Source organism: Macaca thibetana, chromosome 3 (assembly GCF_024542745.1).
Source record: "Macaca thibetana thibetana isolate TM-01 chromosome 3, ASM2454274v1, whole genome shotgun sequence".
Classification (NCBI taxonomy): domain Eukaryota; kingdom Metazoa; phylum Chordata; class Mammalia; order Primates; family Cercopithecidae; genus Macaca; species Macaca thibetana.
In genome coordinates this window covers 103,428,865-103,445,941 of record NC_065580.1, presented here as the reverse complement: position 1 = coordinate 103,445,941, position 17,077 = coordinate 103,428,865, and the positions used below count along the sequence as shown (strand labels likewise).

Sequence of the window (17,077 nt, the reverse complement as noted above, 5' to 3'; positions counted from 1 at the left end):
GCGCCCGCCACCACGGGCACTTTGGGAGGGAGGCGGGCGGATCACGAGGTCGGGAGATCGAAACCATACTGGCTAACACGGTGAAACCCCGTCTCTACTAAAAATACAAAAAATTAGCCGGACGTGGTGGCGGGCGCCTGTAGTCCCAGTTACTCTGGAGGCTGAGGCAGGAGAATGGCGTGAACCTGGGAGGTGGAGCTTGAAGTGAGCCGAGATCGTGCCACTGCACTCCAGCATGGGCGACAGAGCCAGACTCAGTCTCAAAAAAAAAAAAAAAAAAAAGTTTATTTAGGCTAGCTGCTCTCAGGCCTGAGTGAAGCTTATCTAACACATATTTTTTCTTATCATCAGGGTTCGCTTGTACTTAAGAACACAAGACAGCCCTTCAGCGCTATGCTTAGGGCCACCAAGAAGAGCAAAATCACCAATAAAAAGCAAAAAAAAATGCTAAAAACATGGCACTAAATATACTGCAAAAAGCACACTTGTTTACAGTATGAGAGCTGAAACAAAGGCAGATCTTTCTTGACCTTGGCTGAAAATATGGACCATTTTTTTCCTTTTACTTTTTTAAAAAATTGAGGTATGATTTTAAAGTGAAATGCATAGATCTTAACTGTATATTTTGATGAGTTTTTTTCCCTTTTTTTTTTTTTTTTTAGAGACAGGGTCTCACTGTATCACCCAGGCTGGTCTTGAACTGCTGGGCTCAAGCAATCCTCCTGCCTCAGCCTCTTGAATAGCTGGGACTACAGGCACAAGACACTATCTCTGGCTCCACAAATTTTCCTACTCAATTTTTTTTTTACACAAATGTCCACAAAATGTAAAAACACCAGATGTGGCCGGGCACAGTGGCTCACTCCTGTAATCCCAACACTTTGGGAGGCCAAGGCTGGCAGATCACCTGAGATCAGGAGTTTGAGACCGGCCTGGCCAACATGGTGAAACCCCGTCTCTACTAAAAATACAAAAATTAGACAGCTGTGGTGGCACACACCTACAGTCTCAGCTACTTGGGATGCTGAGGCAGGAGAATTGCTAGAACCCGAGACGTGAGGTTACAGTGAGCCAAGATCCTGCCGCTGCACTCCAGCCTGAGCAACAGAGCTAGACTCCAACTCAAAAAAAAAAAAAAAAAAAAGGACTGACACTATCTAGGAATGGAATTTCTGGATCATATGAAACTCTACTGGTAACTTTCTGAGGAACTGCCAAAACTTCACTTTACAGTTTTGTAGGTTGCAAAAAAATAATCTGATGTCCAAGATCACCAGAGGAACACCACCTGTTCCTCCCTCCCATCCAACGGTCTCTCTCTTGAGTGCAGTGACTTACTTGCGGAGAGGAATAAACACAGAAGAAGAAAAAAGCAAGTCAAAGGACATAAATATGGGTGGGTAGATGTGGCTCCTTGTGACTTCTCTTACGGAGGTGTGCCCTAATTCACAGTCTTTTCTACACAGACAGAGGATAGTCACCATTTTGTACTTTCTCTTTGTTCTGCTTTTTTTGGTTTTGATTTTTACTTTTTCTTACTTTCTTACTTCTTTGTACTGACTCATATTTCTCCACATTACAAATGTAATACATTAATTAGATGCAACAAGAAACAGACTAAACAAGGCTGAAAAACAAATTAATGGCATGAAAGAAAGTATGATCTGAAGCCGGGTGTGGTGGCTCAGGCCTGTAATCCCAGCACTATGGGAGGCCAAGGCGGGTGAATCCCTTGAGGTCAGGAGTTCGAGACCAGCCTGGGCAACATGGTGAAACCTGTCTCTACTAAAAATACAAAAAAGTTAGCCAGGCATGGTGGCATGCACCTGTAATCCCAGCCACTTGGGAGGCTGAGTCAGGAAAATCACTTGAATCCAGGATGCCGAGTTTGCAGTAAGCATAGATCATGCCACGGCACTCCAGCCTGGGCGACAGAGTGAGACTCTGTCTCAAAAAAAAAGAAAAAAGAAAAAAAGAAAAGGAAAGTTTGTGATCTGAGAGACCAAAATAGACACCGCTTTATCAACTAAGTTGCACTCAAAGCTTCAGGAAATGAAGTTACCTATGGGCAGAGCAGGTTCAGGGCCTGACTGGCATGGCAAATGTCTAAATTCCTTTGGCTAAACTCCCTAACAATAGGAGCTATCAATTCTGATTTACAACCCAGACCACTACAACTCTGATTGGACAGAGGACGGGCCTCACAAACATTCTTTTCTGATAAGCTACTGCAGGCCTTTGGCCAGTTTCAGCAGCTTATAGAGGATTTGCACAAACTGTCTATGTATCCTGTAGTTCACTTTTTGTTGTAAAGAGCCAAATTCCATCTCTTTTTAATGCAAAAACTTGGTCTCAAAGTAAATGTGGGATGTATGTGACATATGTGTTTACCCAATCCCCTTATAAATATGTATAGCTTTTCCCTCAAACCTGCTAAATATGATATGGTTTGGTGATATACTTTGGCTGTGTCCCCACCCAAATCTCATCTTGAATTGTAATTCCCACAATCCTCACATGTGGTGGGAGGGACCCGGTGGGATGTAATTGAATCATGAGGGTTGTTACCTCCATGCTGTTCTCATGATAGTGAGTGAATTCTCACCAGATCTGATGGTTTTATAAGGGGCTTTCCCCCCATTGCTCAGCACTTCTCCTTGCTGCTGCCATGTGAAGAAGGACGTGTTTGCTTTCCCTTCTCCCACGACTGTAAGTTTCCCGAGGCCTCCCTAGCCCTGTGGAACTGTGAGTCAATTAAACTTCTTTCCTTTATAAATTGCCCAGTCTCGGGTATTTCTTCATAGCAGCATGAGAACGGACTAATACAATATGTATGATACTGGCCTTATGAGGCTTAAATCCCAAGCTATCCTTTTCCTCTTCTAAGACCGTGCACCTTCCAGCCACATCAGAGCCATAAGCCAAAAAAGAAGAAGAATTCTAAGCAATAATAATAAAGAGGGCAGCAAAAGGGAGCGGTGGGAGAGAGTGTAACAGTGATGAAGTCCTCACAGACACTCTTGGAATTGGATTTCTGCAGCAGTCTACCAAAGAGAAAGTTTTACTGTGTACCAGGATGTCAATGGATGCTTTAAAAGTGGAAATATGTGGTTAAAACTGAAAGAAACCAAAATATTCCTCCGTAATATACTAGGGATTGTAGAGCTGAAGATTAAAGGGCAGGGGACACTCTACCCTTCCCCCTGCTTGCCTGATGGCAGGACGGCAACTTACAAAGACAAAAGGTCTTCCTGCCTCCTCTCTGCCTTTCCCGCCTAAAGACGGGCTTTTGCAGGGTTTGCTTATAAGCTCATACACAAAAGCGCCAGAGACTTTACTCTTCCCATAGATTTACCTTCTGACATTTTCCTACCTTTTGGAAACCTGAAGATGCTCTCTTGTCACTATAGGATTTATGAGTCTTTGTTAAAATACTATTTAAGCAAGGCCCCTAAGCCACTGCCTTGAGAAAGAAATCCATTTGAACTGAGAATCCTTTCCTGTGTGATGGGTACAGCAATGACTTAATACACTTTTTTTTTTTTTTTTGAGATGGAGTCTTGCTCTGTTGCCCAGTCTGTAGTGCAGTGGCACGATCTTGGTTCACTGCAACCTCTGCCTCCCAGGTTCAAGAGATTCTCCTGCCTCAGCCTCTTGAGCAGCTGGACTTACAGGCCACCACACCTGGCTACTTTTTGTATTTTTAGTAGAGATGGGGTTTCACCATGTTGTCCAGGCTGGTCTCAAACTCCTGACCTCAGGTGATTCACCCATCTCGGCCTCCCAAATTGCTGGGATTATAGGCATGAGCCACAGCGCCCAGCCAAACTTCTGCCGACTTTTATTTTTAGGAGGCCGTTTCAACGAAGAACCTATGAGAGAAAGAAAATAAATTATATTTTCTCCCCTAGAAAACACAGAATCACTCTTAGAGTTGTGTGTGTGTGGCTGTGTGCATATGTCTGTGTGTGTGCTGTGAAATATGCCCATTTAGTAGTTTTTGTAACCATAATCATTTTTCTTAGTGTTAAATGACTCTTTTGGGAATTAATATCTCTAGTAGTAAAAAAAATTCCTTTAATTTCACAAATATGTCATTTTCTGTTAACTTTAAGTAAAATAAAATTTAGGAATTTCTATTTTAAGACGCGTGTGTGAATAATCTCCCTTTCATCTCTGTATTACTCTAGCTACCTATGTCTTTAAAAATAAATAAATAAAAATAAAAAAACTAAAAACAGGGTCTCACACTGTTGCTCAGGCTGGAGTGCAGTGGTGCGATCATGGCTCACTGCAGCTGTGACTTCCTGGGCTCAAGTGATCCTCCCACCTCAGCATCCAGGTAGCTGGGACTACAGGTGCGTGCCACCATGCTCAGCTAATTTTTGCATTTTTTGTAGAGATGGTGTCTCATTATGTTGCCCAGGCTGGTCTTGAACTCCTGGGCTCAAGCGATCCTGAAACCTTGGCCTCCCAAAGTGCTGGGATTACAGGCATGAGCCACCACTATCTATGTCTTCATCCATCTTTTCATTGGTATACATTGTCAACTGAAGAATAAGGCGGTTCATAAATCTGGAAAGGAGAACTTTATTTCTCAGAAAGGGTTGCAGCCTGCAGGTGGCCATTCTGACAGGCTGTGAAGCACAGCCTCCTGCCAGAAGCCAGAAACAGACACTTCAAGGGAGGGGCAAAGGGAACAGGAATGTATGCTGGACAGTGTGGCCAAATATACATATTCAATAAGCTATAGGAGGAGTCATGAATATTTATGAAAGGAGAAACACTGAGCATCATGCCCCTTCATGGGTTCCGTGAACAAAAAAATGGCCAGGATGGCATGATCTGAAGGTGGGGTTTTTGACCCTCTGATGTCCAAATGTGAAGCAGAGGAGGTGAAAACCCTACTGGGTCTTGGCCGGGCGCGGTGGCTCAAGCCTGTAATCCCAGCACTTTGGGAGGCCGAGACGGGCGAATCACGAGGTCAGGAGATCAAGACCATCCTGGCTAACACGGTGAAACCCCCTCTCTACTAAAAAAATACAAAAAAACTAGCTGGGCGAGGTGGTGGGCGCCTGTAGTCCCAGCTACTCGGGAGGCTGAGGCAGGAGAATGGCGTGAACCCGGGAGGCGGAGCTTACAGTGAGCTGAGATCCGTACACTGTGCTCCAGCCTGGGCGACAGAGCGAGACTCCGTCTCAAAAAAAAAAAAAAAAAAGAAAACCCTACTGGGTCTCTTACCAGGTCAAAAAAGAAAGGGCAGCATCCCCATTGGTTGACATCAGTGGTGGAATCTTTTGAAAGAGCTGGTTTCTTCTAAGTCCATAGGGAAGAAAGGTTAATCATAGTTAGTGAGGGAGGGCATATAAGGAGGTGTGCCTGATCCCCACCCTGTCTGCCCAGGCTGGAGTGCAGTGGCATAATCATGGCTCACTGCAGAACTGACCTCTCAGGCTCAAGTAATCTTCCCACCTCAGTCTCCCAAACAGCTGGGATACAGGTGTGCGCCACCAAGCCCAGCTAATTTTTTTTTTTTTTTTTTTTTTTTTTTGAGACAGTCTTGCTGTCACCTGGCTGGAGTGCAGTGATGCGATCTCGGCTCACTGCAACCTCCACCTCCCGGGTTCAAGCGATTCTCCTGCCTCAGCCTCCCGAGTAGCTGGGACTACAGGCATGTGCCACCACGCCTGACTAATTTTTGTATTTTTAGTAAAGATGGGGTTTCACCGTGTTGGCCAGGATGGTCTCAATCTCTGGACGTCGTGATCCACCCTCCTCAGCCTCCCAAAGTGCTGAGATTACAGGCGTGAGCCACCATACCCGGTCAGCCCAGCTAATTTTTAAATTTTTTTTGTAAAGATGAGGTCTCACTGTGTTTCCCAGGCTGGTCTTGAATTCCTGGCCTCAAGAGATCCTCCTGCCTTGGCCTCTGAAAATGCTGGAATTCCAGGTGTGAGTCACCATGCCCAGCCAAGAACTTCATTTTCAAAGTTACTCTGGGGTCCACTTGGCCAATATGGGGTCTGTTCAGTTACTTGAAGGGGCTTGGGATTTTTTTTTTTTTTTTTTTTTTTTTTTTAGACAAGGTCTCACTCTGTTGTCCAGGCTGTAGTGCAGTGGTGTGATCATGGCTCACTGCAGCCTCAAACCTCCTGGGCTCAAGTGATCTTCCCACCTCAGCCTCAGAAGAAGCAGGGACTAGAGGCGTGCACCACCATACCCAGCTAATTTTTTTTGAAGTAAAATTTGTATTATTTTAATTACTTTTATGTACAAAAAACTCAACAGTGTACATTTAACCCAGTTTAGTGGCAAGTTCTTTAGCCTTTGCCTTTTCAAGCTTGGCGATGCGAGCCACAGACTTGGGACCCAGGACATTGCCGCCCCAGTGATAGCGGATCTCATCGTGTTTGTCGTTGTAATTGGTCCTGATAGCGTCCACCAGCTTAGCCAAAGCGCCTTTGTCTTCCGAGTTCACCTATGTGAAGGTGACAATGGAGCAGGTCTTCCGGTGGACTAGACGTCCCAGTCTTGCCTTCCCCTTGATAATGCAGTAAGGGACCCTCATTTTACAACACAGAGCAGGCAAGAAGACAACCAGCTGGAAGAAAGCATTAGCTGAAGAGTGGATTTTGACCAAAAGCAGTAAATTTCAAAGTTAATACCCAGCTAATTAAAAAAAAAATTTTAGTAGAGATAAGGTCTCACTATGTTGCCTAGGCTGGTCTCCAACTCCTGGGCTCAAGAGATCCTTCCACTTCAACCTTTCAAATTGCTAGCCTTATAGGCATGAGGCACCAGGCCCAGCCAGGGTTTAGGATTTTGTTTTTACTTTAAAGGTTTGACACCTGTCCAGTAACACAGGCTAAGGATCAGGTGCAGCTGCCCCACCGCTAGTGGGTCAACACCAAGGCTGCCTGGCTGGTCTCAAGAATGAATCTGGTATCTTAGGAGGGGCAGAAGAACAAAATAAAAAACAAACCGAGGGGCTCATGGACAGGATAATACGACAGCGAGAGAGTACAAACAGAAGCGTTCCTCACTTGTGTGGGCTAGGTGCCACAGTACAAAGTGAAGGGTGCCTCCGTATGTGTTTATGGTTGGCTAACAATCACTTTACTCTCTCTCTCTGGAAATGGACTGTGCCTGCACATCCTACCAGATTAAACAGGCATAAACTAAAGGATGATGGGTTAAAAAAATGCTTTAAAGTTATAATCACCAGGGAAAGGATTCCATAACCATCCATTGGTTAATGGATGGTATATTATTGCATTGAATCTCTTGGTATCAGAAAACTGGGCGAGATTTAAGATGTGACCCCATATTATAAAGAACCTGACTGCATTTTTGGTGTTCTACGACTGAAAACTTTCAAGCTCCACTTCCACGATTCCCTCTTACCCACAGGTAAGTGAGCCGATAGAAAGCGCATGCACTCCGGCCGGGCGCGGTGGCTCAAGCCTGTAATCCCAGCACTTTGGGAGGCCGAGACGGGCGGATCATGAGGTCAGGAGATCGAGACCATCCTGGCTAACACGGTGAAACCCCGTCTCTACTAAAAATACAAGAAAATTAGCCGGGTGAGGTGGCGGGCGCCTGTAGTCCCAGCTACTCGGGAGGCTGAGGCAGGAGAATGGCGTGAACCCGGGGGAGCGGAGCTTGCAGTGAGCCGAGATCGCGCCACTGCACTCCAGCCTGGGGCAAAGAGCAAGACTCCGTGTCAAAAAAAAAAAAAAAAAGAAAGCGCATGCACTCCTTCTCTTGGCACTGTAGGGGGAAGTTCAAGCCACACAAAGCCTGGGTCCTTGTGCAGGAATGCTCACCCAGGTTCCACCCCTAACTGCAGTAATCCCAGGGCCACTTGCTTTTGCTTTGTCAAAGCCGTTTTTGGACTGGCTTAGGCACCTGATCTGCTCTCCCCAAAAGTTTCAAAATGTGAGTAATGCATTTCTTTTTCTTTTTTTTGTTTTTTGGTTTTGTTTGTTTTTTTCAAACAGTTTCACTCTGTCACCAGGCTGGAATGCAGTGGCATGATCATGGCCCACTGCACACTTGACCTCATGGGTTCAAGCAATCCTCCCACCTCAGCCTTCCAAAATTGCTGGGATTACAGGCATGAGCCACCACATCCCACCGTCAAAAAATTTCTCAGTCTGGTGTCAAAATATGTAATGAACCTGAATTCACATAAACAGGTGGATATAAAAAGTAAAACGAATTTTCACTGCTTTATAAGCTCTAAGACACAAATTGGGAAAAGAAAAAAAAAATCTTATATTGGGAATACCAATTCTTTTAAATTGTGAGGCTAAGACAGACATGAAGTGAAACACAAATCACATTCCACTTTCCCCTTGAACTATGTATTCATCTCTTGAAACTACTTGCTATTGGCTGGGAGCAGTGGCTCACGCCTGTAATCCCAACACTTTGGGAGGCTGAGGTGGGTGGATCACGTGGTTAGGAGATGGAGACCATCCTGGTTAACACAGTGAAACCCTGTCTCTACTAAAAAATACAAAAAGGAATTAGCCAGGCATGGTGGTGGGCGCCTGTAGTCCCAGCTACTTGGGAGGCTGAGGCAGGAGAATGGAGTGAACCCCAGAGGCGGAGCTTGCAGTGAGCTGAGATCACGCCACTGCACTCCAGCATGGGAGACAGAGCAAGACTCCATCTCAAAAAAAAAAAAAAGAAAGAAAGAAAGAAAGAAAGAAACTACTTGCTCTTGCAACAAGTAGCAATAAATTAACCTAACAATGTCACAGGACACTATAACCCATACCTTATAGTTTAACAGTGTATAGCTAATCACTAATCAATGTTAATTTTGTAAGCCAGTGAGAATTCCTGACAACTTTGTATCGCCTACCACCTGCCCCCACCTTTTTACTTTCAAAAATCCTCTTATGGCTGGTTATGGTGGCTTCCACCTGTAATCCCAGGCTGAAGCAGGAGGATAGTTTGAGGCCAGGAGTTTGAGGCCAGCAAAATAGGGAGACTCCATCTCTACAAAATATTAAAAAATTAGCCAGGCATGGTGGCACACACCTATGGTCCCAGCTACATGGGAGACTGAGGCAGGAGAATCGCTTGAGCCCAGGAGGTTTGAGACTGCAGTGAGCCATGATCACACCATTGCACTCCAGCCTGGACAACAGAGCAAGACCTTATCTCAAAAAAAAAAAAAAAAAAATTCCACTTTTAAGTGCTGCTAATTAGAGTGCATAGTCAGGACAACTTGAATCTATGCTCCCAGGCTGCAATCCTCAAGCCTGGCCCAAATAAACTCTCTACTTACATTAATTTTGCCTCAGCTTCTTTCTTTTAGGTGAACATAATTATCAAGAAGAGATGACTAGAATGCAGCCCGGGAGCTGGTACTGGGGGAGGCTGTCAGATTATTGAACTGCACATTTGTTACTTTCCCTACCCAGCATCCCCTCTCTTTCTCTCTGTCTCTGTCTCTCTGTCTCTTTCTCTCTGTGTTTAAGTAATAGCACATTGATTTTGGTTTCCAGAACTACCCCTTCCCCACTGTCAGTCTACATGACTGGGGTAAAGCTGATTCCACCCCTGGTAATTATGGCAGGGATGTAACCTAGGCTTGGCCAGAGTGATGCAGGATTTTTCTCAGTCATTTTGCCAGCCAGGGTCCTCCAGCTGGTGCAACCTCCACCTGGGCCTTGCTCAGGCATGCTACCTGCTGCAGGAGGTGCCCTGCCTACTCGGTCTGCCTGGGCCAAGTCTAGCTTGTGCATTGGCTCAGCCTATGGCTGGGCCAGGTGTGTCCCAGCTCTCCTGTGTTATAGCATGTACATGCATTCAGCGGTTCCTAAGCTCCTGTCCCATGTCCGAGAAGAATGAGGATACACTGACAATTGAAGGGTGAGGAGGGTGGAGAAGAACTTTATTGAGCAATGGAATAGCTCTCAGTGGAGAGGGGATGCAGAGGTGGTCTCCCACACACCCCCCCCACCCTGTCAGTTGGTTTTGCTCTCAGTGTGGCTGAGTCTGGGGCTTTTATGTGCTCAGAATAGGGAAGTGCATGCTGATTGGCTTGTGAGTATGCAAAGAAAGGCTAAAGCAAAGGCACCCCTCAAAGGTGGGTATGGCAGTGTAGAAAACCAATTAGGAAAGGGTAGGCATATGTAAAATAGGTGAAGGGTGGGGAATCAATCAGAGGAAAGCATGTCAAATGGGAAGATGGATTCTCAATCTGGTCCATGGATTTGACCTGTAGCTTGGCTTTCAGGTTTTAAACTGTCTTCAGCATGAAGGTGGGGTTTCTCCAGGGACCTGCCCCTATCTGCCTAGGCATTTGTCTGCCTGCTGCCACTATAAAGAGCACTGCATCTCTCTGACCACAGGGATTTTTTCTTTCTTCAGAGCTGCATGATGCTTGCTGAGTCAATGAGTATAACACATGGAAGTTTTTTGGAACTAAAATTTCTTTCAGTGGAGGCTGCTAAACTGGTGGCCATCTATGCCTTCTAGTGCCCATCTTTGCCACCACCATGAGAGAACCTACCTGAAAATAAATCAATACAAAGGAAGGTGAAGCTGAGAGAGGGAGAAAGTGCTGACTGTATAATTTCAGCACCTAGATACAGTCATTCCTGAAGCTTCACCCCTGGACATTTCACATATGTGAGCCAATAAATTCCTTTTGTTTCCCTTAAAACAGTTTGATTTGGATTTTAGTTCATTGTTATTTTCAAAAGAGCCTTGACTGATAGTTGCTTCAGTGGAAATATTGATCCCTGGGTCTTCTTGGTGAGAAAATAAATCATGTTGTTATATATCTAACATGGCAAATATGTGAATCATTCAAAACTCTTTCAATTGCAAGTGAGAGAAACCTGACTCAATTGGTTTCAGCACAAAATTATATCTTAACATTTTTAGACTACTTGCTTGCTGACTCTAAGCTCACTGGTTGTGCCTGGACAATTTCTTTCTTTTCTTTTACCCTAAAGGGATTAAATAAAAGGGTTCATGTCTATAATCCCAGCACTTTGGGAGGCTGAGGTAGGAGGACTGCTTGAGCCCAGGAATTCAAAGCTAGAACGAGCTGTGATCATGCCCCTGCACTCCAGCCTTAGCATAGCTAAAATTAATGTCTAATTGAACACCTTTTTAAGAAATATAAAAAGAGGGCCAGATGCTGTGGCTCATGCCTGTAATCCCAGCACTTTGGGATGCCGAGGTAGGCAGATCAATTGAGGTCAGGAGTTCAAGACCAGCCTAGCCAACATGGCAAAACCCCATCTCTATTTAAAATACAAAAATTAGCCAGGAATGGTAGTGTGTGCTTGTAGTACCAGCTACTCAGGAGGCTGAAGCATGAGAACCACTTGAACCTGGGAGACAGAGGTTGCAGTGAGCTGAGATTGTGCCACTGTACTCCAGCCTGGGTGACAGAGTGAGACTCTGTCTCAAAAAAAAAAGGCCAGGCATGGTGGCTCCCTATTTTGCTGGCCTCAAACTCCTGGCCTCAAACAATCCTCCTGCCTCAGCCTCCCAAAGTACTGGGATTACAGATGGAAGCCACCATAACCAGCCAAAAGTGACATCTGTGATGCCAGCACATGGGACGCCGAGGCAGGCAGATAACCTGAGGTCAGGAGTTCAAGATCAGCCTGGTCAACATGGTGAAATCCTGTCTCTACTGAAAACACAAAAATTAGCCAGTTGTGGTGGTACGCGTCTATAATCCCAGCTGAGGCAGGAGAATCACTTGAACCTGGGAGGCAGAGACTGAAGTAAGCCAAGATCATGCCACTGCACTCCAGCCTGGGCAACAGAGTGAGACTCCTTCTCAAAAAGGAAACAAACAAACAACAACAACAACAACAAAAACCCAAACAACAACAACACCACCACCACCACCACCATGTCATTTTCCTGCATTGGTATTCTTTCTGTCTGACACTCCAGAAGCTTTTTTTTTTCTTTTTAATTAATTAAAGCTTAATTTGCCTGAAGAAGCCAGAGAAGTTTCTCACTAGTTCAAAAATAATTATGTGTATGGAAGTTTAAAAAGACACTTATGTGACCAGGCATGGTGGCTCATGTAATTCCATTGCTTTGGGCGACCAAGGTAGGAGGATCACCGGAGGTCAGGAGTTTGAGACAAGTCTGGGTAACATAGTGAGATCCCTGTCTACAACAACAACAGTAAAGACACTTATGTCTTTACTGTTGCTGTTCAGTGATACTGTCTCCACTAAATCTGTGGTCTGTATATGAGTGCATGTGAGATGGATTTCTGCATACCTCAAACAACAAAGAAACATGGCACAGAAGATGGGAAAACGTAATAGAGAATGCTGTTGGTGTATACTGAATCATAAAAGAATTTCAGAAAGAGTGGCGCTTCATAGAAAATGAATGTGAACATATTCTCCAAGAAGAACCATGTTCTAAAAGGGGAAAAAAGCAACTATTTATCTTGATGCAAGTCTTCAAATAATCATAAAATTGGCCAGCTCTTATGGACTATCTCCATGCAATTGCCCATGATCTATCCCTGTAATACACTGTAATTCCACTTACTCAGGAGGCAGGAGGACTGCTTGAGGATCGGCCTGGGCAACATAGTGAGACTTCATTTCTAACAACAACAATAACAACAAAAAATTAAATTAAAAGAGAAGGAAAAGTGAAGAGAGCCTAAGGGACCAATGGGACATTATCAAGTGAACCAATTTATGCATTGTGGGAGTCCAGGAATGAGGAAAGAAACAGAAAGGGGCACAGAGACTATTTAAATAAATAATGGCCCAAACTTCTCAAATTTGATGAAATGTGTGAATATAAAAATCCAAGAATTTCAACAAATTCCAATTAAGATGAACTCAAAAGAGATTCACAACAAGACACATTACAGTCAAACTTTTGAAAGACAAAGACAAAGAGGGTATCTTTAAAGCAGCAAGAGAGAAGCAACTCATCTGACAAGGGATCCATAATTAGATTATGTGTAGATTTCTCATCAGAGACTTTATAGGTCAGAAGGCATATGGCTGATATATTCAAATTGCTAAAAGGAAAAACCATCAATCATATGTCCTATATCGAGCAAGACTGTCCTTCAAAAATTAGGGACAAATTCAGACATTTCAAGATAAACAAAAGTCAAAGACGTTTATTACCACTAGACAAGCCCTGAAAGAAAGGCTCAAGGAAGTTTCACAGGCTGAAATAAAAGAACACTAGGCTAGTCACTGTGGCTCATGCTTGTATTCCCAGCACTTTGGGAGGCCAAAGCAGGTGAATCACTTGAGGTCAGGAGTTCAAGAACAGCCTGGCCAATATGGTGAAACCCCATCTCTACTACAAATACAAAAATTAGCCAGGTGTGGTGGCATATGCCTGTAATTCCAGCTACTCGGGAGGCTGAGGCACAAGAATCGCTTGAACCCTGGGGGTGGAGGTTGCAGTGAGCCAAGATTGAGCCACTGCACTCCAGACTGGGTGATACAGCGAGATTTTCTCAGAAAAACAAGACAAAAATAAATTTTAAAAAAGAAGAAATGAAAGAAAGAACACTAGACAGTAAGTAGAAGCTATATGAAGAAATAAAGATCTCAATAAAGATAAATAATCAGGTAATTATAAAACCTTGTATTGTAACAATGGTTTGTAACTGTAGTTATTTTCTTTCTTACTTTCTTTCTTTTGTTTTAGATGGAGTTTCACTCTTGTTGCAAAGGCTGGAGTGCGATGGCACAATCTTGGCTCACCGCAACCTCCACCTCCCAGGTTCAAGTGATTCTCCTACCTCAGCCTCCCAAGTGGCTGGGAATTACAGGCATGTGCCACCACACCCAGCTAATTTTTTGCATTAGTAGTAGAGATGGGGTTTCTCCATGTGGGTCAGGCTCGTCTCGAACTCCTGACCTCAGGTGATCTGCCTGCCTCGGCCTCCCAAAGTGCTGGGCTTACAGGCGTGAGCCATTTTAGCAAGTCTCTAAAGATAAATAAAAAATAAAATCTACCACCAAAGAAAAGCTCTGGACATAATTGCTTCACTGACAAAATCTACCAAACATTTAAAGAACTAACACCAATTCTTTTCAACCTTTTCCAAAAAAATTAAAGAGAAGGGAAAATTTCCTAACTCATTTTGAGGCTAGCATTACCCTAATACGAAGCTAGACAAAGACATTATAAGAAAACTACACCCCCAAATCACTTATTAACATTAATGCAAAAATTCTCAACAAAATGGTAGGGAAACAAGTTGAATATCTTATTAACAGGGTAATGCACTATGACCAAATGGAATTTATTCCTGGAATGCAAGGATGGTTTAACACACACAAATCAATAAATTTAATATGCCACATTAACCTACTTGCACCTACTTGCTGCAAAACAAGTAAGAGGCCCAGGGAAGGTGTCCCTTTAGATTCCATATGAATTTTAGGATTGGCTTTTCTATTTCTGCAAAAAAAAAAGTCAGTGGGATTTTGCCAGGGATTGCACTGAATGTGTAGATCACTGTAAGGGTGGTAATAACACTTAAGTTTAAGATTAAAGACATTCTTATTAAGGGTTTAGCTCATTGACTAGTACATAACAAGTGCTGTGTATGGTAGCTTTTATTTTCATCTCCACAACATATACCTTGCTAAATACAATATACATTGACTATGCTTTAAGCATGGATCATATGACCTGAAAATTGGAGAATTTACATGCAGAGTATTGCTTTCTTCCAAAAATGGCTGAATCGTATTACTATGTAATGAGCAGCTCCCATGTGTCTTGTCACTGGGGACCTACAAACATGACTTGCACAAGACCCCTTGCCCCGGTCGGAGACCTCAAAGGGGCAGGGAGGTGGGTGTGGCCCGGGCGGGAACCCTGAGGCTCCGGGAAGCTCCCCCAGGCTCCCACCCAGGGCTCCGCCCCGCCTCGGCTCCAGCCGCCGCTAGGGGGCGCTCCCCGCCCACCGGCAGCAGGGGGCTAGCGGCTGGGCTCTGGGGCTCTGCGCACTGACTTGGGGCCGGCCGCTGGGAAGCGAGGATTTGGCGGCCGAGGCCGGGACTTCGGGTCCCCTCCCGGGCGAGTCGCGGGGCGGGGGCGGGAAGGGGCGCCGCGCGGAGGAAGTGCCCTTTTGGTCGCAGCCAGAGCCGCGCCGCGGGTGCCGCGATGTCGTCCCAGCCGGGGCGCGAGGATGAGGGGGCGGGGGGCGCGTGGCGGCCGCGGGAGCCGCCGGATCAGGAGCTGCAGCGGGCTCGGGAGCAGAAGCGGCGGTGGCACGGCGCGCAGCAGCTGCAGCAGCTCAAGCACCTGGAGTCCTTGTGAGTCTCTAGCCGCTGTCTGAGCCGCAGTCCGCGCGTCGCCCGTCTTCAAAATTAGGGACAAAATGGGAACAGGGGCGCCGGGCGCCGTGGTGGGCGCTGGGCCGGGTCTTCCAAGCCCCCAGGAGCAGGCAGGGCTGCGGGCCTGTGAGGAACGTGGTGTCTGCGACGGGACTTCTAGTCCTCACTGGGTGGGGAGCGAGGCCCGCCCGGCCACGGAGGGGCCCTGGAGGCCGCGGCGCAGGTGGGCTGAGGCCTGGACCCGGGGAGGCGGCAACGGTTTGCGCTCCTCGCCCCCGCTTTGGTGTGGGCGTCGCCTCTTTTGGGGGAGTCAAGCATTTGTGGACCGAACAGGCAAGTTCAGCCCAGCACGCTGCCCCCACGCTCCACCCGAGTTCCCTGAGCCACTGTGACGTGGAGAAACCCCGTTCTTTTCATCCTCTGCTATGGAGAAGGGACGAGGACACGGGTCCTGCAGTGTTGGTGTGGCGAGGCCGGGAAGAAGAGAGAATGGGCGGCGGGGACTGGCCACGTCGATGCCAGGTAGAACAAAGGCGGAATTGTTCTCTCCAGGTTGGAGGGATTTTTTTTTTTTTTTTTTTTTTTTTTTTACCGGGGTCCTGGGTGGGCATCCAGGGAGCCGCCACCACCAATTCCGCTCGGCACCACGCGGAATTCGGGCCCTGACTTGGGAGGCCCTGCGCTCCCCTGGCTCCAGTTCAAGGAGGGTCCAGATGACCCGGGAGAGTGTGGTGTCAAGAAGATTCAAATGTAAAGGAGGGAAATATGGCTTCCTTCTATCCTTCTGGGTTCTTTAGCTGACAGATTAAATTGTCGTAAGACAATTAACAGGAGAAAAACTCTTTTTTTTTTTTTTTTTTTTTTTTTGAGACGGAGTCTCGCTCTGTCGCCCAGGCTGGAGTGCAGTGGCCGGATCTCAGCTCACTGCAAGCTCCGCCTCCCGGGTTTATGCCATTCTCCTGCCTCAGTCTCCCCGAGTAGCTGGGACTACAGACGCCCGCCACCTCGCCCGGCTAGTTTTTTGTACTTTTTAGTAGAGACGGGGAGAAAAACTTTTCACATACCCATGCACTGGAGGGCCACAAAAATGGGAGACTGAAAGAAGGGCGTGGGCCTTTTGGGGCGTGGTGGACACAAATTATGGAAGGGTCAAAATGTATGATGAATAAAGGTTGCTTTGTAAGGCTCTCAGGTGATGAAAGCTGTCTCCAGGCAGCTGTCTGTCTGATACAGATACGTTTACTCATGGAAATTTCCTTTAAAGATGTAAATTTCTCTTTACAAAACGGGAGCAGTTGCCGGCGAGGTGAAGTTTTCCTGTGTTGGCTGGTTCTCAGTTTCTTTTAGCTCAGAGTCATCAATATGTCGGGGTGGCATATTTTGGTGCCAATTAATTTGAACTTTTTCATATATTTGGTAATGAAATATGACATGCTGTAACGCATATAAACATAGACATACAAACAGAAGCAGATCTTTTATCTTTTATAAGATTCTTCACTAGCCAGTTTTCTAATAGTCTGTGCCCACTTTAGATGATCGTCTAAAGTGATCATCCACTAAGATCGTCCACTTAGTGATCGTCCACTTTAGACTATCAGTCTCTTGATTATCTGTTCCACTACACTAAGTAATTGGTAACTAGGCAACCCTAAGTTTGCACTTTCAAAAGCCTATTAAACAAAATAACAAATAAAAAAACTAATAACAAAATTTAAAAATTTACATCTAAAAGACACAGA

General features: G+C 45.5%; 1 protein-coding gene, 1 long non-coding RNA gene and 1 pseudogene across 4 annotated transcripts in view; 1 reads left to right on the top strand and 2 right to left on the bottom strand.

Annotated features, from left to right (window-relative positions):
* LOC126950102 (uncharacterized) overlaps positions 1-17,077 on the top strand; it is a 480,177-nt gene that overhangs the window by 436,447 nt on the left and 26,653 nt on the right. Inside the window, exon 2 of one of the 2 annotated variants that reach the window (XM_050783286.1) lies at positions 15,003-15,314. In XM_050783286.1, the coding sequence (XP_050639243.1) occupies positions 15,003-15,314 (312 nt within the window). Of the gene's footprint in view, positions 1-15,002; positions 15,315-15,364; positions 15,669-17,077 lie in introns of those variants that run through there. The other variant, XM_050783288.1, reaches the window with a different exon arrangement.
* Positions 1-17,077, bottom strand: part of LOC126950111 (uncharacterized) — a 189,675-nt gene that overhangs the window by 146,260 nt on the left and 26,338 nt on the right. The gene's annotated exons all lie outside the window — the stretch shown is intronic.
* On the bottom strand, positions 6,229-6,649 carry LOC126950107 (60S ribosomal protein L7a-like; annotated as a pseudogene). Its single transcript, XR_007724055.1, has one exon. The product of XR_007724055.1 is annotated as a 60S ribosomal protein L7a-like (transcript).